The following is a 26,379-nucleotide window of genomic DNA, read 5'->3' as shown; positions in this document are numbered from 1 at the left end:
CCCACAAGACCACCAGTCTATCTAGAAATAGGTTTAACAAGTGTATTTACTTATATAATATTTTTCTGCACTAGTAAAGTCCAAATTAATTATACAGCCAGATTGAAACTGATGATCGTTTAGTAATTAATTTTATTTCTTATTATATTTATTTTCCATTCCATTTTTAATTTTTTTTTAATTTTCAACTTCAAAAACTACAGTAGCAGCCCTAGCAGGTAATATGGAGAACGACAGGCCAACGTGCTCTAATTTTCGTTTTCGGCAATATGCCACGCAGCATCTAGATTTCAGTGACATTTAAAAAATATATACTTTTACTTTCAAATCCCATTATTACCACGAGACAATACATAGATGACCGTATGTAATTATAATAACTGGATATGTAATAAACTAAAGAGATCAAAACTTGTAATTTTTTTTCCGATGTTGGTGAAACATGGTATGATCTCATTTTTAAGGATTCAGTTTGTCCTATCTACTGTCACCCCCCTGGATTTTGCCAATATTTAGTTGAATCGGCATTTCTGCCGACTTTCGATACAGTACGCTCGTTAATTTTCGGCCGATATTACTGAAAAACGAAAGAGACTGCCATAACCTAAAAATCCACGAGTACCATTTTCACTTTTCGTAGTAGTACTGCATTCTTTAAGATCGCATTATTTCTTAGCAATATGTGCCAACCGTACATATCAAAGTTTAACATCCTTTTTTTTTTTTTTAACAATGTTCTTTAATTTAATATGTCATAAATAATACATTACTATCACGGTAAATATAATCTCAGTTGTTACGGTAACTATAGTGCAAATATGGTAGCTATCATGCTTCTGTAGTAATTATGGTATTCTACAAAGAATCTTTTGTTCTTTTTATGGTAATTATCTTAAAATAACTTTTGGGTTTGTACTGTAGTTATGGTACATCATCCATATTTCTTCGTATGTTGTTGTTCATTTGTCTTTTCTTCATATTTACGTGTGCCATTATTTGAGACAAGAAGTTTCAGAAAAAATTTTAACGGACATTATATCACACATTTAATAGCGTAAATGACGAGACCTCGGGCAATTTAAACGCTTTATACGGAAAAACCTACCATGCGGGACCTCGTAAGCGAGTTTTACTGTATTTTTTTCCCGTAAATAGTAAAAACCGAATCCTTTGACGAATCCTATATCAGACCCGCCGAACCTTCGAATGCCTAGGATTCGGCGGATTCGGCGGATATTGGATTCGGTCGCCCCATCCCCACATTTAACATGTTAAACTTCACAGATGGGACAAGAAATAGAATAGTTAGATTCTGAACAAAAATGTGTAAGTTTTAAACACCAAATTTCATTTTAGCTCCTGTGTTTTAACTTGGTGAATAATTTTGGATAATTTCTGAACAAACATGGAAAAAGAATCTGTAAATTGAAATAGTTTTAATAACATTTGAAACATCTTTGTTGACATTTTGGTGTTCAACATGAAATTTTGTATCATTAAAACTATTTAATGAAATGCACATAATAGAAACTTATAACTAGTGGTGCACCGATGCGGATACCGATGAATCGTAATCGGCGATTATGGGTACTTACCGATTAATCGTAATCGGCGATTATCTTAACGATTACTTTGCCGATTATTTACGTCCCGGCGTAATTAAGTTGGTTTTTACCGTGTAATATTTTGTTGCACATTTTAGGACGAAATACAGTAATATTTGTATATATTACAAAATTCATCTAACTGCGTCATATCATAATTACAGATATTTCGTTACGTTTAATAAATCTCATTGCCTCAAACAATAAATAATGCATTTTTCCTACACGTTTATTTACGTTTCGTCTTTTGTTTAATGGCCTTGTACATTACGTATAGCCAGAGAAGTAAAATAGATGGCACGCAATCAAAATACCACAAACAGTTGCAGTGGATTCTATGACAATCGATCTTTTAGAGTCGTAGTAGCGGTTCAAAATCGTGGTCCCGATACCTTCTAGTTTTTATCACTGTTTTTTACAAACTCGTTATGGGCGTCTTTGGTAACATTATCCGTTTGTTATTTGTATGTGACGTGAAAAGTGAAAAAGTACTTATAATTTTATATATTCAGTTAACATAAATAAAATCACATGTGCTAGAGTTGGTTTTTAGTCATTTTTATATAACTATAGTGAGATGGCGAGTAGGGAGAAAAAAAGTGAAGTGTGGAAACATTTTTCTATAAACTCAAGTGAACAAAATAAAGCAGCATGTTTACATTGTTAAACGGTAATTTCTTGATGCAACCTTATGTGATAGTCGATAATAATGCTAGTTTTCCGCAACAAAAACTTACCTATTGTAAATTTCAATTATTAGACTGTAGTTCAAGTTGTTTACAATAACAAATATTTAAATAGAAGTTAATTTAATTTCCCCTTTCAATGACTTAATAGTGTATTTTATATATTTTTATACTGTTATTATAACTGTATTCTCAATTTTACCTAATCTTGTTATTAAATTCACATGGGAATAAAAAATTTTGTGTGCATTATTAGATTACACTTAAAAAAATTTCTTCATTATAATCGGTAACTGAATCGGTATCTGCCGATTATTGCTCTCATAATCGGTAATCGAATCGGTAATCGGTAAAGTCATATCGGTGCACCACTACTTATAACCAAAAGTAAGTTCTCAAAATAAAAATAAAAATTAACGTATATAATTAACTGTGTTTTAAAGAAAAATAAACAATATTTAAAGAAAATCAAAACAAATACATTGAATACAGTAAACAAAATAAATCCCTTTAAAATGCTTTTCATTTCAAAGTATAATTTTCAGATCCCTACAAGAATTCAAAATTTAGTAACAGATCAAAAAAAAAAATTACTTTATAACTTTTTTTAATTAAAAAAAAAGTACATTGTAATGAGATACCACTGTGTTCTGTACTGAGCAACAGCACAACTACCGTTCAAAGTGCCAACGCCCCGCAGAGTCGACCCCCACCTGTTTTGAACCAGCCGTCGGCCGTGAACTGCTCCTTGGTGGCCTGGGGCTTGTTCCAGTAGCCGCGGAAGACGCCGGGGCCCTTGACCTGCAGCTCGCCGCTGGGGTGGTCCGCGCACTGCACGGAGCTCCCGCCGCTGCCGCCCCTCACGAGCACCTGAGGGGCGGGGCCCGGCCTCGGGTGAACCACCTGCACCTCCACGCCCGGCAGCGGCACGCCGACGAACCCTGCGCTCAGCGGGACAACGTTCCTCTGTGGGACGTCTACAAGCAGCCCTGTGCGAATATTCCAGTTTTCCAATACAAATAGTTTATTATTAATATTCAACTCAGCCTCTAGTACTAATACTTCGACACAACGAATATTTAACTGCTTACCAATATTTAACATAATACCTTGTGTTTATGTCATATACCAACAATTACCATTGTGCAATATCAATACCCATTTTTTAAAAGTTTTTTTTAATGGGATTCAATAATCAAAATCATAAACAATACACGTCATTTCAAACTGTCTCGTTACAATTTTTTTTTATCAAAGTTTGAGATGTAAATTTTTTTTAGTTTGATTTTTAATCAGGGTGGCTACTCTACTGACAAAACCAAATATAATTCCCAATGGTTTTTTTTAAAAATTAACTGATTTCTCACCGTTTTCAGGGTAACAAACAAATTCACGACTATTCCTGGTTTTACCCAATTTTTCCGGTTGGGTTGGCCACCCTGTAAATGGAATTCCACTGGCATTTACAAACTGAACAGTTTTTTTTCCAGCTGGATTCACATGTAGTATTATAGTTTTAACTAGTAATTGTGGGTCAAAATTTTTTTTCTAGCCAAGATAAACAGACAAATTTTGAACAAACAATTTTTCATATAATTAATTTTGTCATGTACATTCAGCGCTCCTTGGCTTATTATAACTTGTTCTAAGGGACCCGCCTACTTGGGCACACACTGTGCAGAGCTTCGGAAGAAACATCAGGATTTGAAAACTGCGTGATGACCATATAAATATATATAAATAAATAAAAGAATGCCCCAAGTGCCAATGAGTGGTTCTGTTTCTGTATTTAATTTTTAAATTGTGTTGCAAGTAGAGTGAATATGGCCAAAATGTGTGTTTTTATAAATGAAACACATGTTACAGATTCTTGAAAGTACTCAAGGGTCTTGCATTACACCTTTAAACATTTCTCCGCCAAATAGTATTATGGTTACCACTTAAAAAAATTTCCCACTGCACGACAAGAAGTCTGTGTGCCAGTAAAAAGCCTTGTGCTTAGATACAATACTGTGGTAGAAGCCCCAAACAAGTATTGCACTTATCATCCCATTTCGATAACATGGTTGCACTCCTGAATAGGCAGGCAACTTAAATATCATCGTACTGTATTAATTTTTCTTTGGTAGGTATTCCCTCAAAGTCTATATTGATGTCAGATCTTTTTTTTTTAAAAAAAAAAGAAGCTAAACCGGCTTGCCCGTGGTGTCCTGAACGTAACACTGATAACACTTGGAGCGCTAGATATCAGCAAGTCTGACCAGGTAAATTTCCCTTAGAAATGTACAAAAGTATGCGAGTCTACCTGGTTGTCTTTCCCCTCGCAAAGGGTTGGAGAGGACCATTCCCGTCTCTGTGAGGCCGTAGCGTTCCAACAGGCGGTGTCCCGTGATGATGGCCCACTTCTCGAAAACTGGGGCCGGCAGGGGAGACGACCCACTCACCATCAGTCTGGCAGGATAAACAAAAACTAACATATGCAATAGAAAACTATGGCTGAAATTTATTTATTTACTTATTAATATTGTAACATGCCCACCAACAGCCGAGGGCTTAAGCGGTGGGCACGACACATATATACAAGGACAACATATAAACAATACAAACAAAATACAAACAAACAAGTAAAGTTAAAATAAGTATAACTATTAAAAATAAACATCAAAATATAAAATGCATAAAAAGAAATACAAAACATAGACATTACAGTATAATGAAATTACTAATTGCAGGCTTATTTAAAAATTAATTTAAAAAAAAATACATTATATACCTAGCTACTAGGGGTGTGCGGGATCCCGATGCTTCGGGAAAAAAGTCGGGAAAATAGGCTTCCCGAAATGCCGGGCGGGAATTTTATTACTCCCGAATTTTTCGGGAAATTGTTTAAAATTTTACAAATGTTTACTAATCATGTGAAAATGTTTTCTATCAATTCGAACTGTTTTTACAATAATATTTTTTATGGATTCGTATATTTTTGAAGGGTTTCTGTACTATTTAAACGCAAAACATCTTTTAAACATATGCCGATCGTAGCGACAGTTGTGGTGTGCAGTGAATTATATAATCGTTTACACATACATATCTAATTGGAATATAAAACATACAAATTTGCAAGATACGTGAAGTCAGTTATATAACGTTTTTGCCATCACCATCGAATACTTAACCTAAAACCACTGTGTGTCCTTAGACACAAACAAAACACATGCACAATCCAACCTTTTCGCCAAAGATATAAGAAATACTAGACTTGCGTTACATAACGAAGCGTAACCATTCTCATTACTTGATAGCAGTGGCGATATAGAGAACTGTATTGGCACTTTGAAAAATTTGAAATCACGTAGTTTTACACCACTGCTCACGAGTATCTAAACATCTATGATTTTGCTTTGGGAGAAAAAAATAATAGTTGTTTATTGTTTAGTTTGGCGGGCTTTGTCGGCTGACGTTACGTTATTAAGGCTTGTGCAAAGTATCTGTTCCTATTTTCGATGCTGTTGTATATTAAAACAAACTAGCAGCCTACAAATAATGGATGTCGCAACCGATCAGCTTGTTACTTGTAAACCTAAAAGTGTTTGGAAGTATTTTGAACGTCTGACAGACATAAATCCCTGGCAAAGTGTGTCTCATGTGAAAATTTTTTTTGAGATGCGAGCATTGTAGCACGTCTGGCTATAAAAAAAGAATTTGAGGATGCTAAAAAAAAAAATGAAGTCGCCGCTGAATAAAGGGCAAGTGAAGCAGACAAAAGAAATAGCAGCAAAAAAAAAAAACAACTAGCTTTGCAAGAAACATTTAAATGGCCATCTTCTCATATTATAATTAAAAATTTGCTTTTTTTTTTTTTAATTTTCCCGATCCCATCCCGTTTCCCGCGGGAATAATTTATTTTTCCCGAAAATTTCCCGCAGTACAAAAACCTATTTCCGCACACCCCTACTAGCTACACTTTCACAGATTAAGATGATCAATTTTATTGAAATTAGAAATGAGTCGAAAAATTATATCATTCTTTTTATGGTATGTACGTAGGGTTAATGTTAATTATAAGATGCTTTCACAATTATAAAAAAAAATTTAGTACATTTTTGAACAATTAAGACAATTTTTCAGTTCTTTGTTGACTTGGTTCCCTCACGATCTGATGCTCCGCTGCTGGTTTTCATTATCAATGATCAAAATCAAACAGTCCAAGGAGAATTCCTATTGAACTGCAATTGCTTTAGACTCACAACTGAAATTTTTCAACAAACAGACACAAACATCATGCATTGTGCTTAACTGCTTAGTTGTGCTGTGTGCGTGCACTGTGTGTGGTGTGTGTATGTGTTTTTTTTTTCTATAGCAAAGCAAGCATAGTATACCTTTTAAGATTCTCCTGCACCCGTTGTACCGCGGGCCAGTAGCCTGGTTTAATATTAAACACATACATACCTACATAAACACCATCCATATAAACACTCCAGAAATTGTAAATATATATTTTATACTTGCTCTTGATCGCCTTCCCACAAAACAGGCATTGATTAAAATTTTAGTACATGCAAAATAATTATTCTACTATGTCTAGATAACTAACTTGGTCATATGAGAAATAAAAATTAAAAAAACCCTAGTCCGCTAGCATTTGCTAACCTGTATTGAATGGTTTGCTGTCAACAAGTGCAGCAGAGTCAAAATAAATGGCCAGACAAAAAAAAAATAAACACTGATATAACAATTGTTAAAGTATATTTTAGAGTTTTCTCTTTGTTAGTCAGGTCAATGTTACTTTGTTTAAACTCTTTTTTTTATGTTAATTAAATATTTTAATGCATAACAATACTTTTTTTTTTATCGCATAATCAAGTTTGGAAAGTAGAGATGTGAGAAAAGCATTTTTGTTGGGGTTATTTCTCATAAAAACAAAACATGTTGCATTGGAAGTACGTTTAATTAAAAAGCAAGAGTAAAAAAAGCATGCTAAATAATTTAAATTAATTAGTCATGCAACAAAACATATTTCATTTAACTTAAAATATAAGGATGGAAAACCTGAGCCTTAGCTAATGAAGTTTTCACTTAAGTGTCGTCAAGGTACGCACTTACCATGAAAGAGTGCGGGCTATCAAATGTAGTTTACTCCGTAAGAAACAGAGCTTACGCGTTCCATGCAATCGGCAAGCTATTGACATTGATATTGACTACGTATGCGCACTATATACGGGCATCAACATAACCGAACATGATGATGTCAACTAACGCTGGCCACATTTTTGTGTGTTACACAGTGGAAACGAAAAATTAAATGTTAAAACATTGGAAAAGTCTTTAAAAGAAAATTTATAATCGGACAACTTGTATTTCTGTTAAATAAGTGGTAATATCCTAACAAGTAACAGATTTCAAGTTTAAAATAAATTTTTTATTGGGGAAAAAGTACATCTTAGAGAAAATGACTATACTGGAACATTTGACCGTATTGAACAAGAAATCTTATCATGTGGGTGCATCTTAAACAAGTTTTACTATAATACCACATTGCCTGACAGCAACTTGAAAACCGATTACTGTAGTACGGTACTTTGTTCCATGATCTTTGGCAAGGTCATGTTTACTACCTACCCAAAGCACTAAAAACTTAAAGAGCGCGACCAAAAACATTAATTCAAGACTGTCGACATTTGGTATCGTCTTAGAACATAAACTCCCAACAGTCAGCCTGCAGGAGTGAAGCCCACGTTAGGAAGCTTGAATCTGTACGTTACAGTAACCCAAGATACTGTGCTCCACGATTTTTAAATAATCCTATTGAAGGTTTATTATGTTATAATCAGATATGAAACTTGGTTAGGTTTTCAAGTTACAAGTAAAAAACAGCTATTTATTATTTTTATAAGCACTACTGTATGTTAGCAATGTATTTCAAGGACCATATTTTACTAAAAATATCAATAAAAATCCTGCCTCAGAAACAAAATGATTTGTTTGAGCAAGGTAAGACTTCCTGAATTATTTTTCTTGTTATTTCATCATGTAATAATAATGCATCGTAAAATTACAGCCATGTTCAGTGTTTGGTTAAGGAAAAGATAAATCAACTAACTTTATTCCTGAAGTCTTTCATTTATGCCAAGAAATCTTCAGATTACTAAGTCTTAACCTGGGGAGGAATGTTTCTAAGAACTGAAATATTTTCCAGCACCCAGAATATTTTTTCAAGTGTTTATGTATGTAATGGTCAGACCAAGTAGAGCTAGCTGGAAGTCTGGACTGTTATTAGGTGCTCTGAGCCTACAGTCTAAAAAAAAACATGCATACAAACATACAAGCATAAAAATTATTTGATATGTACAGTTTGGGTTTTTTAATTCATAAGCCAGTACCTTATCTTCTGGGAGCAAACTGATTTGATGTACTCCTGCATGCGAGCATTCTTTGCGAATATCTTGTCGTACTCCTCTATCAGCTTGGCGTACATCGTGGGGACAGCCATGAACATGTTGACTCGTTCACTGGCCAGCATGTTGATGGCCAGCAGCTGACTCCACACTTGGGACGACTCGAAACGAGGCAACATCACACAGCTAAAGGACATTAAATAAATGTTCAAACACACTGGAAAACACTTCCAGGGAAATATTTACACCAGAATAATTAATATACTGTTAAATATGTTACAAAAATGAATGAGCTTCCCTATTTATATTTATTTTAGAGGTGGATGGGATCCCGAAAATCTGGATAAAAGCCGGGAAACCATTCCCACGAGCGATGCGAGAGTGGGGAGGGGTGAGCACACCCTTCATTTGTCTTCGTTTGTACATTGTCAACTGCAATTACATTTTTCAAAGTTTTCAACTTTTTAAAACGTATCCTTCAGCAGGGCTAATATTATATATATATATATACATATATATATATATATATATATATGTGTGTGTGTGCTAGATGAGTGTCAAACAGACTTTCAATTTGGTGGACTGAGAAATTTATTTGGCATGATTAATCAACACAAGGTGATAAAATAGTGTGTGTTTTATGTCCTGGAAGAGTTCAGCTTGCATTCTACTAACAGTAATAAAGTATGAAACTAATATATTTAGCATCTAGCATCTAACTTGCAACAGCAGAAATCACACTAACCTTTTCTTTTATTTAAATAAACATAGAATAGTACCGTGTTTAATCACATAATCGTCACACAGTTTATACTAAAATCAAGTTTGAAAAGTAGGGGTGCGATGTTTATGCAAAAAAAAAATTTTTTGTTAAGTTATTCATAAAAACAAAACCCATTCATGGAAAATATGTTTATTTAAAATGTGAAGTATAAAAGAGTACGCCAAACAATTTAAATTAATAAGTCATGCAACGAAAACCTTTCTTCAATAGAAAAACAAAATCTGTGATCCGAATGTGAGCCTGAACGAACACGTAACTATCGTCGTAGTGTGCGTTGCATGCAATCGGCGAGATATAGCTTTTCGATTAGGTGTGAGCGCTCTATATGGGAAGCAACATAACCAAACATAAATGATTCCAACTAGCGCTGGCTACATTTTTAAAAGCGGTACACAGCGGCGATGCAAAATAACAGATAAATATTGTTTTTAAAAGAAAATTTACACATCAGACAACTTCGTATTTCCATTAATTAAATAAGTGGTAATGTCCGAATAAATATTAGATTTTATACTTTATAATACATCGTTTTATACGGAAAAAACACCCACACAAAGCGCTCAAAAACTAATAGCATGAAAAATTTGAGGTATTAGTGATTTTTCAGCAGAAACTGCTGTGTGACTAATAAATAAATTGTATCATAATAACTTAAACTTATAAAATATTTATTAACGGCAAAGGACAGAATAAAAAGGGTTTTTAAATTAATTGCATTTAGTTTTATTTTTATCCATTATTATTATCATCATCATCACTAAGTCAAGATTCTTTGATGGCACATCATAGCCAAATATTTTTTTTTTCATACAAAAATGGAATGTTCACCATAAAAGGTGCACCCATAAACCCGGGATGGATGAGATGTTTTTGAGAGACATTAATGGTAATTTTTTTTCTGAATAGGTACCAAATTAAGTGACATAATATCAATGCTGTTGCTCCCGATCCGGATTATCCAATATCTTTCCTGACCGAATCCCGTCCCAAAGTAAAAATGCCATTCCCGGCCACCTCTAATTAATTTTACTAGCTTCAATTTGTTTCAAATTGTTCTCTAGCACTCAGCCTCATATATCATAGTTCAATTTTTAATATTTTTAATATATTTTTACAGTTTGAAAGGAAGCCTGTAAAGTTTTTTTATACCCAGCAGCATTTCTAAAACTTCAAAGTTAAAATGAAGTTTAATAACCTATTTTGAAATGACTAGACTACATCTAAATTTACTACTTTAACAGGCATTAACTGAAAATATGGAAACTGCAGCAAATAACTCTTAATATTTTCTATATATTCTTTTCTCTCAATTATCATGATTAACTCTTATTGCCTTTATTTGGATAATTTACATAATATATCACAATTAACTGCTTTGATTATGTGTTTGAAATAATAGAACGACTATCTAAATCAAATTAATACATTATTGAAGAACAAACTACTGTTATTCTTTCATACTTACAGCTATGATGTGCACAGTGCCGTAAGTACAAAAATAGTATGCCTTAAAATAATTTTTTAGACTGAGCCCGCTTCGCTGGTTCAAGACATTTAATCTAAATAGAAATAACTTCAGAATTTTTTGAGTTGTTTTATATTTAACCAAAATGTGTTTAATACATCAAATCAAACTACCAGTCATTTACATAACATACTTTCTCATGAATTACTGAAATATCTGATGCGCAAGCAAATGAAGTATACATTTTGTACAACTGACCTTGAAGCACCTCGTAGAAACGTACCACAAACAACATTGTTCTACTTATTATTACTCAGTAGTGTTTATATTGACAATAGTTTAGCTAAAATAAAATACATTTGCAAAACAACTATGACTAGAGCCACCTGTTTTTTGCAACGCGCAAAATCGTGAAATTTTTGCCATAATCTAAGAATTTGCGCGAAATTCACCACGATGGCGATAAAACGCCAAAAAATCACGAAATGAACGTATTCCTCTCGCTGTTGTGTTTACTTTTATTCGATTGAGCGATATAAGTCGATCAGACCGTGTTAACATGAGATATATCGATTATATCGATATTTCGTCGACTAGCTCGTTGCTGTCCACAAAAAACTACCATCTCCAAACAACAGAATAACGAAAACTGCTTACTCCCGATAAATTTCAATGTCATGTTCGCGCTAAAGAATTGACGGGATTTTGTTTACGTGACAATTACGAGACCTCTGTCTGACCGGGTTAGGTTCAGGTTCATCATGTTAGGTTAGGTAAGGTGCAAAGAGAAAGTTCGAGGTTGTGAGAACTTAAATGCGAGCAATATGAAGTTGAAACACGTTCTCCAACTCCAACAGTTGCCTACTGGACGTGCTAGAACGATTCGTTGATTTAATATATTTATTCAGTTAGTAGTATTTAATTGAATGTCAGGAGTCTTGCGGTGTTGTTAGTCTGTGATTATTTAGTCTCGTCGTAGATCTGCTTATTTACTGTTTGCTTTGTCGACTGCATGTAGTCTACGAAGGTTAATGTAATGTTACAAAATAAAACGTTTAGAATGGTGGTTACAATTTACGACCGCGAGAAAGAATTCTCGCACGAAGGATTTTATATCTTTGACAAAACCAACAAGATTTTGATGTGGAAGTATTGTAACGTGCGCATTGAGTGGGCCAGGAAGGATACGTGTTTGAAACACATTAATGGCAGCGCTTCCCACAAAAAGAATAAAGCGTTCGCACAAGCTGCAAAACAATCTGAAGCAGCAAATACGTCAGGTGTCAAACTTCAGATTTCACTCACCGACGTAATTTCCAGCACAAAAAAGGCTAAAGAAGACAAACAAGAATTTGTTATGTCAACAGTTCATGCTTTCATAAAAGCCTTTAGAGAAACTTGATCATCCTAAATTAAGGGATTGGATGAACAAGTACATTGAAGGTAGGCCTACTTTTAAAAACATCCTTTGATTTACAAACTTTATGATTTTTTTATTATTGTTTTCACAGGAAACTGAAATTTGTAAAAAAAAATTCAATTCCAGTCAATGAGCATAACATTTCAATACACAAGAACTGTAGTGCTTTCTGTACCTAAATAAAACTGAATAAAACCTAAATTCTCATAATATTTTTAACATTTCTGGTTTTAAATTCCTGAAATTCTAGTCAAATGTAGGAAATGCCCTAGGCCTAATTATATAACATTCCTGACGTTCCTTACTTTTCCCAGGTGCTGGTGATTTACCTACAGCAAGTAGGCTACGAGATGCGTATGTGCCGCGATACTTGAAGAAAAAATGAAGAATGCTGTAAGGGAAAAGCGGGTTTCTATTCTTTGCGATGAAACCAGAGACAGAAAGGGTCAGTGTGTGTTTTTGGTGCTGGTAAAGATTCTTGAATGTGGTGATAGTTCAGTTCAGAAATTTCTTGTGGGAGGTTTGAAAGTGCTAAAAAATGCAAATGCTACAGAATGCTCTCAAGCAATTGTTTGTTATACAGAAACTTGAGATTCTGTATGAAAACATTATTTCCATAACTTCTGATTCTGGTCGGTACATGGGGAAATGCATAAACACTATCAGAATCTTAGTTTCTGAAGAAGTTATACACACACAATGCTGGGCACACAAAGTCAACTTGGTGACAAATTTGTGGGCTGTAGAACTCAAAAAACTTAACGAGTGTGTGACACAAACGAAACATGTTTTTTTGAATACGCGGAAAAGAAAACATGCATACCTATATTTTCTTAAAGAAAAGTATCCTCAAGAATCAGAGAAAGTGAAGCTCTTCCCAATGCCTGTTATCACTAGATGGAACTCGTGGTTCAGGAGTGTGGAATACCTGAGAGACCATATGTGTGATGTATTTGCTTTTTTCAACACCTCCAAAGACGACAGCATGGCCGTGCAATACTTCAATAATTTGTCTTTGTCAGATACCAAAATAATCCAGTGCCAGGCAGTGTTTCTTGTAGAACACTTCAGCAAGTGCTACAACTTATTGCAGTTGCTTGAAACTCTAACACTGGACACTAAGCTAAATGATTTGGCAAAATTATTTACTTTGGTGTGTGGTGGATTCTTTTTTTAAATTACCTCTGAAATACTAGAAACCATACCCAGGCAGAGCAGGGACAGTTTAGCCTCTCTTTTCAAAGCTGTTGCTTCAAAATGTTTGAATAAGCTATAGAGCATCCCACTCTTAGATTGCAGTGTGTAAGTAAAGGGGCGCATTCTCTCTCTCTCTAACACACGCCGATTGCCGTTAGCGCTGTCCTTGTTTCTCCGTGCGATGTTGCCAAATATCAAACAAAATTAAAATTTTAATTTTTGGACCAAGCTTTTTTTCATATTGTATAGCATCGAAATACGCATCAGGCAATGCTTATTTTGAATACTTAACAATATTTTAAGTGTCAGAAAAAATTAAAAAACATAACTTATTCACTGCGAACTGTTTTGAAGTATTCCGAGATATTTCACATCAAAGAAAAATAACCTACATATGTATTTCATTCAGATTTTTTTAATTAATAAATTAATGCCTTAGGACGTCACCGAACAAATGTTAAGACAAAAACTGTACACGTTTCACTTAAATAATTTTTTTAATATATTGAAATGCATTTTCTCACAAACTGACACATCAAAAAGTTGACCAGCGGAAAACTTTTTTTCTATTAAAGATAGATGTGGGATAAAAACGTGAAAAATATTCACAATGAATTTAATTAGTTTTTAAAAGCAGCTCCATCTCAATTGCTTCTACAGTTTCCGTGGAAATAGCTGTTAAAGAAGTGTCTTATCAGTACAAGAGCACGTTGCAATAGAAGTTTCTCTCACAAGCTGCCGTCGTAAGAGGAAAGAGGGTCGTGTGTTTAGATAAGTGGGGTTCTGTCCTGCAAGCAATTTCAAATACATGACTTCCTTAGTCAACCATGTATTTCCTTGGACACGCATTTCTGAAAACCAGCCTGCCAGTTAGTATCGCGACGAAGCAACGCGTTGTGTCCGGTGACTCGTTACAGTTATAATTTTGACAAATTATATATTAACATACGTGATTTTATTTTCCACATTTATTTTTATTACGTACATATAAAATATGGAAGATATAACACCGAAAAGAAATTATATCGGTAGGCTACGCGGGAGGGAGCGCAAGATTGTTTTGAATGTATTTGAGTATTTTTCAAAAAATATGAGTGTGTGCAATGCAATTAAGGAAGCTTCCAAAGCAACCAGCTGTTCCGAACGAACCATTTACAACATAAGGACGGAACTGCAGCTACATGGTACCCTAAGTACGCCCGGTAAGGTAAGGTAAAATTATTATTCATATTATGGGAGTTGTTGCGATTTTTCTGTTTTTCAAAAAATCTTCCCCATTTCGACCCAATTGTTCGGATTTTTCCCATAACTTACTCGACCGAGAATTTCCATTACCGTATTTTATTTATCATTTTGGACATGACTTGTCAAAAATACGGCATTTATCGGGCCCATGAAAATGTTATATATATATATATATATATATATATATATATACATATACACATATATATATACATATATATACACATACACTCACACACACATATATATATACACTCACACACACATATATATACATATACACACATATATATGTGTGTGTATATGTATATATATATATATATATATATATATATATATATATATATAACATAAAAGAAAACTATAAGAAATTTTCGTCTACAATAGGTAGTTTTTATTTTAAATTAACATAAAAGTGGCATTGTTTAAAATTTATATGTGTAATAGTATAAAATATTATAAATTACGATATGATTTCTTAAAATGCTTCTTATTAAATCCGAATTACAAAGACACACATCTCCTGAAATTCGTAATGTCTTAGAGATTTGGCAACAGCGCGAGCCATAAGCCGTGTACTGCAATCTAAGAGTGGGGCGGGCTATAGTAGAGCTAAGGGAAAGTGACTCTGCAAAGTCATTCATTACAGCAGTTGGTAAACTTTTTGACCCAAGACATGTAATTAACAGTGCCCCTAGTGACATTTCTGACTTTTTTAAATGTATATCACTTTTGAAACAGCTTTCCCCAAGTCAGTATTTGGAAGCATACTCTGTTTTCAGGGATATTATAAAGTCTGACACAGAGTCTAGTAAAAATGTAGATGTACTGACAATTTTATTGTCTATGAAGTCAGACTTTCCATGTTTTGTGGAATGTTCAGTGCAGGCTTTGTGAATTGTTATCAGCAACGTTGACTCTGAACGAAGTTTCTCTTATTACAGAAACATTATGACAGACAGAAGGACAAGTATCTGTGCAGAAATATGGAGCTGATGACTGCACTGGCTTTTCCATCTAGCTAATGTCAATTGGGTGATAACACTGATAACTGATAAGTGATAACTTCTCCATAAAAAATGAAAAATTTAGGTTTTTAATATGTTCTTTGGGAAGAAATGTGTTATGTTAATTGTAACTATTTTTGTACACTTTAAGTAATTATTAAATTCTTGTTTATTCTGCATGACTTCAATAAAACTAAAATTTTTAAAGATCACAAATTACCTGAGTTTTTTAAAGAAATAAAAAAGCATAAAAAAGAATACATTTCGAAAAGCTACGAAAATTTTACCGAAATTAGTTTTAAAAATGACGAAAAACACACCGAAATCAACAAAAAAATTGACGAAATCTGCCATTTATTTTCATCGCAAACAGGTGGCTCTCACTATGACTTAATGAAGTTTAACTGTACTATATGTTCTGTGAGTAAAATGCTTTACAACATATAAACCATAAATGTTCTCACCGTGCTCCAACAACGAGAGGGCATGTCAACACATTGACCACGCCATGAACATGATGTAGAGGGAGGGCATGAAGGACAATGTCTTTGTGCGTCCACTCCCACGCTTGTATCAGCGACATAACCTGGGCCTGTATGTTGCTGTGGGTTAATACCACACCTGAAAAACATTACAAAAAAGAAATAAGTAGTGTAAAATAAAATCCATCTAAAGAGAAATAGCAACAAATCCTAACTTACAAAACTGCTTCTGGTGAAAGCTACAACAGGTAAATGTTGTCAATAAATTCAAAATTAATATGCTAATAGAATACATCTAATTACATAGAAATATATTTAATAAAGGGTGAGGACTTTCATCTAACCGCATGGATTTCTGCAAGCTGCATTGCTAATTTAAACCAATAATATTAGATATTATCATATCATTTAGTTTCCATTCAAATTTTAGATTTAAGTGATATTTTCATGTTAAATGAGATAGTTACAAGTATTCTATGAAATACTTAATGTTTTCTTACATTACAAATTACATTACAATTTCTTACATTACAATTTCTTACATTACAAATTTCCCTAATTATTATTTTAAATTATTTATGTATTTTGCAATTTTCTGGAAGAAGTTTAAAACAATCCCGCCTCCATTATTACCAAAGTTGGCCTGGTTCAAACAGAACCTTCCACACTCCATTTTTAAGTGTGTATGACTATGCAAAAACACTTCCACATTCTGATGACAAATTACTATTACTGGGGAATTTACATTACTTTTCCAGGATTTCAAGTAAATTTACCTGTCTCTGGCCAATTCCCAATTCACCAACTTTTCCTTGACTTTCCGGACAGAGATGTGTTGAGAAATTTTCCTTTTTTTCCAATATCAAACATAGATTTACATCATTTAACACTAAGTTGATATGATGGTAAAATATTTCTATGCTGCAGTCTGCACACGTGTAAAACATTTTATCGTTTGTAATCTATTACAAAAATTTTACATTACCATTAAATTACAGTATGTACAGACAAAAAAATCTCTCAAGTTAAAAAGAAGGCTTGGAACTGTGCAGTGGGATGCCCATATGTAGTTCCATAGTACACGTTGTCTTTCTTTACCATCTGATGGGTCACATCTTTTGTTATTTCATCATGTCTGTATAAAACGGATGATATAAACTGACAGCCCTGTACCCTTGGGCATGCCGGTGGTGCCGGCGGTGTACACGATCATGGCGGCCGCGTCGCTGTAGAACTCCGGCTCCTGGCCGGCCTCCAGCACCTCCTCGCGCGCTGCCCCGGGGTCCTCGTCGAGCTGGGCGAGGCGCGACAGGGGCGCGGGGGGCTTCATGGCCAGCACGCGCAGGGCGTCGTCCAGCACCAGGAGCCGGCTGCCCGCCCTCGAGGCCACCTTGTCCAGGCTGGGGCTCAGCTCCTGGGTGGTGATCACCAGTCCCGCCCCGCAGTCGCTCGCGTAGTGCTCCAGCAGGGGCGGCGGGTGGCCATGGCACATCGGCACCGCTGCAACACAGGCCGGCACTGCTCAGCCGTGCAGGGGTAGTGCCCAGGTAGTCTCTCAAAGTTTAGGAGCCACCTAAGACCTAGACAGCATGGGAAACTAGTAAGAAATACACGAGACAAGTGATGCCGGTGAACCTGAAGGTGTGGAGTGCACCTAAGTTATGCTACTATGTGTTTTAAGTGAGTGAATGCAGTAAAATGTATCACGCTTCGCCATACTGTCTTATTACGATATTTGGAACCACGCACAAAATCTAGGAGCCGGCAATAAAAAGATATGCTTTCATTAGCAGTTACATTTAAAGGTTAAATTTAAAACATTAGAAGTGGTACAACGCGGTACCTACACAGAAATTTGGTACAATATCGGTAATCAGAGTTAACTACTATCATTTTAAATACCACCCCAGTTTCTCGAACCCAGTCATTTGTGTACAAAGTTTTGTAACAACAAAATTGGGTGATATTTTCAAAACCACTGCAAGTTACTTGCCATCAAGGAAAAAGTTAGGTGACATGGCCAACAGGATTTATAGAGCTCTTACCAAGGTTATACACAAAGCAGTCTCAAAAATGGTTGAATATGAAAACACTGACATAATCAAAATGAATTTAATTTCTATTTGTAAAACCCCATTGTTAATCTGAATATTTATGTTTAGGTACAAGTAGTCTCCAACATTTAAAATATCAACAAAAAAGTTCTTTTTTTTCTTTTGTATGAAATTAATAAATACACACAAATATTAAATGAAAAATATGACTTTTAAAATATACATTATACAAAAATGCAAAAAGTAGTAAAATTCATTTACAGATTATCTGAGGAATAAACAATCAATTTCTGAAATGGTAAAACAAGTTCTAGCACATCAAGGACATATTGTAAAGTCTGGCTATTTATGCTGCCATAAGAAGAAATTACCAAACAGGTTTATTTATTCCACATTGTGTTACATCAACAGCACGGTCATTACAGGTTGATACTTAAACAACATATTTTGAGAAAGGTATTAGTCCTGGCCTACAGTAAGAAGAGATTTTGATAAAAAAATATATAACCAAAGGCAGGATGGCTTTTCTTGGATTCACACTTAAGGCTTCTAGTTTTACAACCACACTGCTTCGCTAACTCTATCCCAATCACTACTCCACTGTTTCCTGATGTACGTGTGCACTCTCACCTATCTGGCCACTCATCCAGCACGCCCACTGCGCAATCAGGTACGAAGCATCGTTGGGGCAGAGGAACGCCACCCGCTCGTTCCTGCGGCCCCCGAGGAGCGAGGAGATCTCGGCGGCCAGCTGGCGGCTGCTGAGGAACACGCCCCGGTAGGTGTAGTCCCCGTGGCGGTCGCGCAGGGCAATCCTGTCGCAGTGCCGCGGGGCGTACCGGAAGATGGGGATAACGGGCTCCACGGGCTGGTCGCGGCTCTGCTTGCTAGGGGACGGCGCGGTGGCGGTGTGGGCGTGCTTCCAGCACCCGGACAGGACGGGCCACTGGCGGCTGCCGGTCACCACCACTAGGCGGCCGGTCAGGAGAGACATGCTCGCTCTCGAGATTCACGTCACCTCAAACTGGGCACACGACATGCACATGTACCGCTTAGTATAGAATTGGTAGAGACAAGATTTTATTGTTTAATTTTTAGTTGAATTTAGTTTTTCAAAACAGAATACAGTGGAGTCACGCTAATCCGAACAGGCTTAGGACAAAAAAAATTAATTTTTATATCATTTAAGAACTAGGAAAAGTAAAGAAAAACTAGTTTTTTCAAGTAATGTTGTACGTTTATTAATATGTACATAAGAAACTTATAATTTATCTATTTCACTGTCTAACTGAAAAGAGAAAAAATATGATTACCTACATAGTACTTAAATACATATGTACGTATTGAAAATTTTTGAATTTACTTACATACTAAATTTAGAATTCACATTCTATACAGGATTGACACAAAACAAAACGAAAAAAAAAAGCAAACCATTAACTAAGAGGCACAGTCAGTAATCTTCCTTTGACGCAATTCACTAAATCGGCTTTAAGGTGCAATGTTTCGCCAACGCCGCATAAACATAACATCTGTTGGGGTTGCATCGGCATGTTGCTTGACGTAGCGCAAAGCCAGATCAAGGGCACTGGCTGCAGCAGTGTGAGAAACAACATCAGTTGGCGCGTTCCCTTCCTACTTACTGTCATCTGCATCGAGATCAGTTGACTTCCCTGCACATCTGCTATGAAATCTTCATCTGTGTATTCCTCGTGGCCACAGGTGTCAATGGCCGTCCACTTTTCAACGCACTCCTCTGCATTTTCGCAACCTGGTACATTTTTTTCAATAGTTGAAGAAGTTCAAACTTTTCTTTTGCCGAGGGGAAGACCGTTTGGACAATCTCTAAATCAGGCCAGAGATTTTTCCATGATTTCTGTAAAGATTTCTTTTGTGTTTTCTCCCAAGCTTCTGCTACCCAGTAAATGACATCTTTGATGGTGATTTTTTTGTGTTTATGCAAGATTATCAGTTCTTCATTCTCTTCAAGCAGGCTAGGAAGAAGCATTTTTCTGTAATTCTGTTTCAAAGCCTGCAGAACTCCTTAGTCCATTGGCTGCAAAATTGAAGTGACGTTTGGTGGGAGAAAAAGTTACATTTCTTCAGGATGTGACGGAGCATTGTCTATGAGTAACAAAGCAATAGGAGGCAATCCATTTGCTTTTTTAAGCCTTTACTTTTGGCCCAAATTGTTTTTCAAATCAGTCTTTAAACAAGACACGATCCATCCAAGCTTTCTTTTGGTTTCTGTTCATGTTTTTAAAACAGCGTGGTTTGGCCGATTTGCTGATAACCATCAGTGGAAGCTTATTTGTGGCAGAAACGTTGCAGCAGGCTAACACAGTTAGGCATTGTTTATCCATTTTAAACCCTGATGCAGATTGTACCTCTTGCGATGCCAGACTTTTGGTAGGCAATGCTTTAAAGTTAAGTCCCGTCTCATCCGCGTTATAAACTTGCTGTGGCGAGTAGGAAGAAATGATATCTTTGAACTCCTCAAGGTATTCAAAAGCTGCTTCGTTGTTCGCTGACAGTTTCTCCCCAATTATTGTAAGCTGCCTGATTCCATGTCGTTTCTTCCATCGGTCTAAGAAACCGCAACTAGCCGTAAATAATGCGTCACCATCCATGAGCTTGTTCAATTGAAGCGCTTTTTCTTGAATCAGAGGGCCAGTGATAGGGATTCCTTTTTGTCTTTCTTGGGTAAACCATAAAAAAAGTGCTTTGACCAATTTTTCGTAAGAAGACACTGTCTTTTTGCTACGTTTTTCAATAATTTTTTCACTTGTGGTAGTACAAAACTGCTAAATTATACCTCTGTTCTTTTTCCAATCGGAAATGGTTGCTTTGTAGACACCTAATTCTTTCGATAACAGAGTGGCACTTTCACCTTTGTCAAGTCTTTTCAGCACTTCCAGTTTTTCTTTTAATGTACACGAGTTATGTTTACGCTTGTTTGTCATGATAACCAACAGCAGGGCCAAGCACAGAATGTAAAAAACCACACTACACACCGCTCACAAGGGGTCACAAAACACAGGGCAAGTGCGCAGTAACAGGTGACACAGCAGTAGCATGTGACGCACTGACTGTCTCACTCATCATAGTTGGGAACGGAAGAGGAGAGGAATGCGTAAGCCTATGCGGGAAGGAGGATGGGGTCTTTATTTACTCTGGTTGAAGGTCACTGCCCTTCCACTAATACACACTCACGAAATGCCCTTCATTTTGACCTAATGTTGTCATGTAATGTAGGCTGTTGGATTTGTTAAACTCAGAATATTTGAAATTACAGTTTAGGCCATGTGAGTAATTAAAAAAATTATATGATACTAAATATGTACGCTAAATAATAAAGGTGTATTTTTCGTCTGACCTTTCATACATATTTGACATATCAGACACTAAATACACTTCAAAAAGACAATACATGGCATTATATGACAAAATTCCTCCTAATCCGAATTTTCGCTAATCCGAACAGGGTTCGGTCCCAATTAGTTCGGATAAGCTGGATTCTACTGTATTACAGTCTTATATTTTATTTTTAATAAAAATGTTTTTTAATAGGCTACTTATTCCACCAAAATATAAGTGCAATTTATATGCTTCATTATTACAATAAAATAATTTGTAATAAATTGGTCTAAAACAGAAACATTAAGAATAAAAATAAATTGGCGGGCATTTGTGGTTTAAAAGTGATTTAATAAGAGATGCACAATAAAACAAATTACTATTAATTTTGCTTATCCATGCACTTTGGTACAAGTTTTTGTCCAAATATACCGGCATTGCTTGAATTTCAAACGTAAAGTTTTTTTTTTTTGTGATTTGAATTCAGGTTTGGTTACATGCTACTTAAATACTTAATTCCATGATATAACTTGCACATGGTGTATTAACTTGCATTTCGGTGTTATGCAGTGTTTTGACATGCTTTTCGGTGTTATTTTGGTTTTACTGCAATTCACCATATCATCTTGTTCCTAATAATTAGAATTATGCAACTCTTTAATCCGGCACATTGGTCAACCGGATTAGCGAAGGTCAATATACTTTAACAGAAATGTAAAATGTGAAAATTGACCTGAAATAAAAACACACAGTAAAGATGAACAACTCACAGTAAAATAAACTAAAACACTTTGGCAGCGCAGTGATGCGATCTGACAGCCAAGGCAAACACCCGGGCTTCACTGAAAAATATCTAAAGCCGAGCTGCTCTATTGGAGCCTAATTACAGAACATACCACCAACCCCTGGAATGTCAGATTTAAGATCTTTCACAGTATTTAATTATTCATCACAATTCTTGACTGGATTTGTCATGGCATTTACCTAAAATATAAAGATGAACTAAATTTATTATACATTGACACCATTATTAAAAATAGACAGAATCATTCAAATTTATATCTGACTAGTTACAATAACCGGCGTTGCCCGCGCTGAACACAGGGTGTAGTTAGTAATTGTCTTCTTAATTTGAATGTCAAGTGTGAAAATTAATTTATATCACTTTCAGATCCCGACAGACGTTGTTCTGCCAGTTTATAGTTATTTATCTGGTCTGTATATAATTTAGACTTTATAAAGCAATATAGAAAAAAGCTGAAAAATAAGAGATCACTAATATTGAAAAGATTCTATTACCTAGCTAATGCTTGGCCTGCATTGCAATGCCTCATTTAGTTTTGTTTTGTAATATGTTTGAAGTAGTTCCACATATACAAATCATCTATCCATCTCTCTACATATATTTATCTCTATCTACATCTATATACATACATCTATGTATCTCTCTATTTCTATTTATCTCTTTATATCTACATATATACTTCTCACTATCTCTATATCTTCTATATATAAGTCTCTATATAGCTCTTAAATCTATAGGTATATCTCTTTATCTAACCCATTTCATTCTCTATACCTCGCTCTATCTCAACTTATCTCTCCATCTCTATCTCACTCTATATATAATCACTCTATCTCTGTCTCTCTTTTATATTTAAATAAATTGTGTCATGCGTGCGCACTTATACAACAAAAACAGACGAAGTGCCGCTATATAAAATGAAATACACATTTTTTGACACGATTCGTGCTCCAATTATTGAAAAATAGTTATACCGTCTCAGTAACCTTCATGGGCATGTGCATAACAAATCACCAAATTTCATCGCAATCGGATGAATGGTATAGGAACGCATACGGCACAAACAAACGAAAATTACAAACGCATCAAACGATGGTGCGTGTAAAATTCAAGGCAACTCTATCTATTGACGAAGTTAAGAACAAAACTGTTATTAGCGCCTTTATTTTGCTAGCCGCTGCGAGCTCCACTAAGCAGACTGGTCTCACCAAGGAGAAAAATATTAATTTGCCAGACCTTACTATGTATGTGTATGATAGTGTGTCAGACATAGAGAAATGACACTCACTCACTATTTGTATGTCTATGACCTATGATTTTTTCTGTTATAAAATGAAATTATCACTTTTTCACTCCCTTAGGAATGGAATTTCATATTAATATGGGGTCTATGTGTTAATCCAGGTTATAAGCTAGCTGTAGGCCCAATTTCATTCAAATCATAGAAAAGAGAGGGAGGGATAGAAAGGCCACTCTCTGAATAACAGCTAGAACGCTATTTTCAGCGCTGTTGTGGCCGTGCACAGTACTAACCGTTTAAACATTGGTGGAAGAATGACCTAAGTAGCTATTTATGCTAAAACCATTTATGTCACAGGCTAGCATTTTCGTACACGTGGCGGCATTGTATTTTACTTAATACGTAATTTTATACTCAATTTAACAATGTACCTCAATGAAAATATGGCCACTAAATAATTGAATACATAAACGCCAGATATTTTCCAGTTTCCACCTACGAAGCAATAAGCAAGTAGCACGCAAATAACCTAAAGCCCTAAACAAAAATACGAAAGAAAAATTGCCGCCAATACAAATGAGCCTTGGCAACGAATCGTAAACAAACATTGGGCAGTGAGCACACTAGCGCTCTTACGGCCGTGCACACAAACAAAACGTTGTTCAAGCATCTCTCTAATGAGTGCACATCCCGTGATTCAAATCCATTCAGTAGTTTTTACGTGAAAGAGTAACAAACATCCATCCATCCATACTTACAAACTTTCATGTTTATAATATTAGTAGGATAATGCACAGAGTACATGATTAGATCATGCAGTGAGAGATTCCTGTCATTAAAGCCAAATGTTTAACAGAATGAATAACTGGTAAGATGGTTGATCAATAATCTTATTCACACCATTGGCTGCCTACAGAAATATTTGTGTGTATCACTATTTCTAATTTGACAGACAGTGACATTTACACATAAAATAAAATACAAGAGCATTTTGGTTCAAAAACAAATATTAAAGATATAATTCTTGTTAATTTTTCCAGTAGCCACACTATAACTACCGAAAAACCTAGTAAAATGTTAGTAGTATAATGCTGTTTTACTCAAACTTAAAATTTAACTTCACGTACATGAATAAAAAGTATAAAGATGAATGCAGGAGAGTGCAAGAGTAAATAATATCATAGGAAAGGAGATGAGATACAAGAAACAGTAAATATTAGTCTCTGTCTAATTGAGGCTTGGAAAAGCTAATCGGGGGTGACAAGAAAAGTTAAAGGTATTTTAGTTGGCTAGACTGTATGATTATACAGTGACTTGAACAAGCTAATGCCAAATATGGTATAAGGACAATATGGGAAAGTAACCAAAAAAAACGGAGACACGGATGTCAGCGCCTCTAGCGGCGTGTACTGCTAGAACAATGATGAAGTGTAAAGTGAATGGTTGGTGACGGTATTTTGTGTGCGTGAAAATTGCAATTTATTGAACGAGTGGTTGTTAATTATGGCAGGAAATATTTGTTCAATGTTCGGCTGCAATAATTATAACGTTGCAAACTGTTCCAAGTCGTTTTTTAGGTTTCCAAAGGACCCAAACCAATAAGTACACTAGGCTTCGTTTCCATTTGTAGTATCGCTTAACATAATGTTTTTATTGCAAAAAATGCCTGTTATTGTATTAAAAACCTTTTTTGTCTTTCCGTAGATGCAAACAATGGGTGCTGATGTCTAGAAGAGCAGACCTCGATGTAATCCTAAAGAAAAGTGGGCCTGGTGGTTTATACACAAGAGTAATTTGTTCCGACCATTTCAAAAACGAGGATTTTCGCAATCGCAATTTGCCTTCACAAGGGTAAGAAGAACGTCAGTAATACAAATTTTTAGTTAAAATACGGGTTTGTTTTTAGCATGACTTTTAACTTACTGACCTCAACAGGTGACTTCTTTAAAGCAGCATTTGTGAAATATAGGTATCTCGCAAATAAAATTATATCCTGATCATTTGGTAAGTTGCAGACATTTCGCAGGAGATTGCTCTTAGAACTATTCAATGAAGCTCAAAATAATTAATAATTGAGCTACCATACAGTAACACATAACCTCAAGAGGGCTTGAAGGCTATATGTGAATTTACCAAAATTTGCCCAGTTATAAACTTTATACTTGTTCAAATAAACAAAACTGTGTGTTAATGGTATACATTTTGTGGAAAGCTGATAAGATTTAGTAAATATTGTCATATTGTATGTTCGTCTTAGGCTAATGTGGTACGTATGCATTTGTTTAAGAAGTTTACAGTTTTTCTTATATTTACAGTTTACTAAGGGGTGTTGTACCAACTCAAAACCTTCCTGCTTCGAAGAGCAATACCAACCAGCGTAAAAGCCCAAAGAAAAGACAACTGCACAGCTGTCCCACTGTAGATGAGCCATGCGAACTGAAAGACTTGTCTTTGGAATCAGGTATGTGTCATCATTAATTATGTATTTTTATGTAAAAATATATCAATAGACGTAGTTTTGAGAAATATAACGTGCAAACTTAGTCTAAAAAGCATTCAGACTGTGTATAAGAGACACAGAAAACGAGAATAATTAGCAAATAAATACTGGTATCTCAAAATACATTAGGTACTATCAGAC

The 26,379-nt window shown here is 35.3% G+C and overlaps 1 protein-coding gene across 1 annotated transcript in view; it reads right to left on the bottom strand.

Moving 5' to 3' along the window:
* LOC134528047 (malonate--CoA ligase ACSF3, mitochondrial-like) overlaps positions 1 to 26,379 on the bottom strand; it is a 46,240-nt gene that overhangs the window by 7,681 nt on the left and 12,180 nt on the right. The window contains exons 2-7 of the mRNA XM_063361248.1: positions 18,967 to 19,360; positions 17,456 to 17,782; positions 16,265 to 16,421; positions 8,668 to 8,868; positions 4,596 to 4,741; positions 3,004 to 3,231 (exon numbers count right to left, since the gene is read on the bottom strand). Coding sequence (XP_063217318.1) covers positions 3,004 to 3,231; positions 4,596 to 4,741; positions 8,668 to 8,868; positions 16,265 to 16,421; positions 17,456 to 17,782; positions 18,967 to 19,330 — 1,423 coding nt within the window. The 5' untranslated portion in view covers positions 19,331 to 19,360. The remainder of the gene's footprint in view (positions 1 to 3,003; positions 3,232 to 4,595; positions 4,742 to 8,667; positions 8,869 to 16,264; positions 16,422 to 17,455; positions 17,783 to 18,966; positions 19,361 to 26,379) is intronic.

This window comes from Bacillus rossius, chromosome 1, assembly GCF_032445375.1.
Source record: "Bacillus rossius redtenbacheri isolate Brsri chromosome 1, Brsri_v3, whole genome shotgun sequence".
In the NCBI taxonomy this organism is placed as follows: Eukaryota; Metazoa; Arthropoda; class Insecta; order Phasmatodea; family Bacillidae; genus Bacillus; species Bacillus rossius.
The sequence above is the reverse complement of the archived record's forward strand: the minus strand, read 5'-3'. Positions and strand labels throughout refer to the sequence as shown.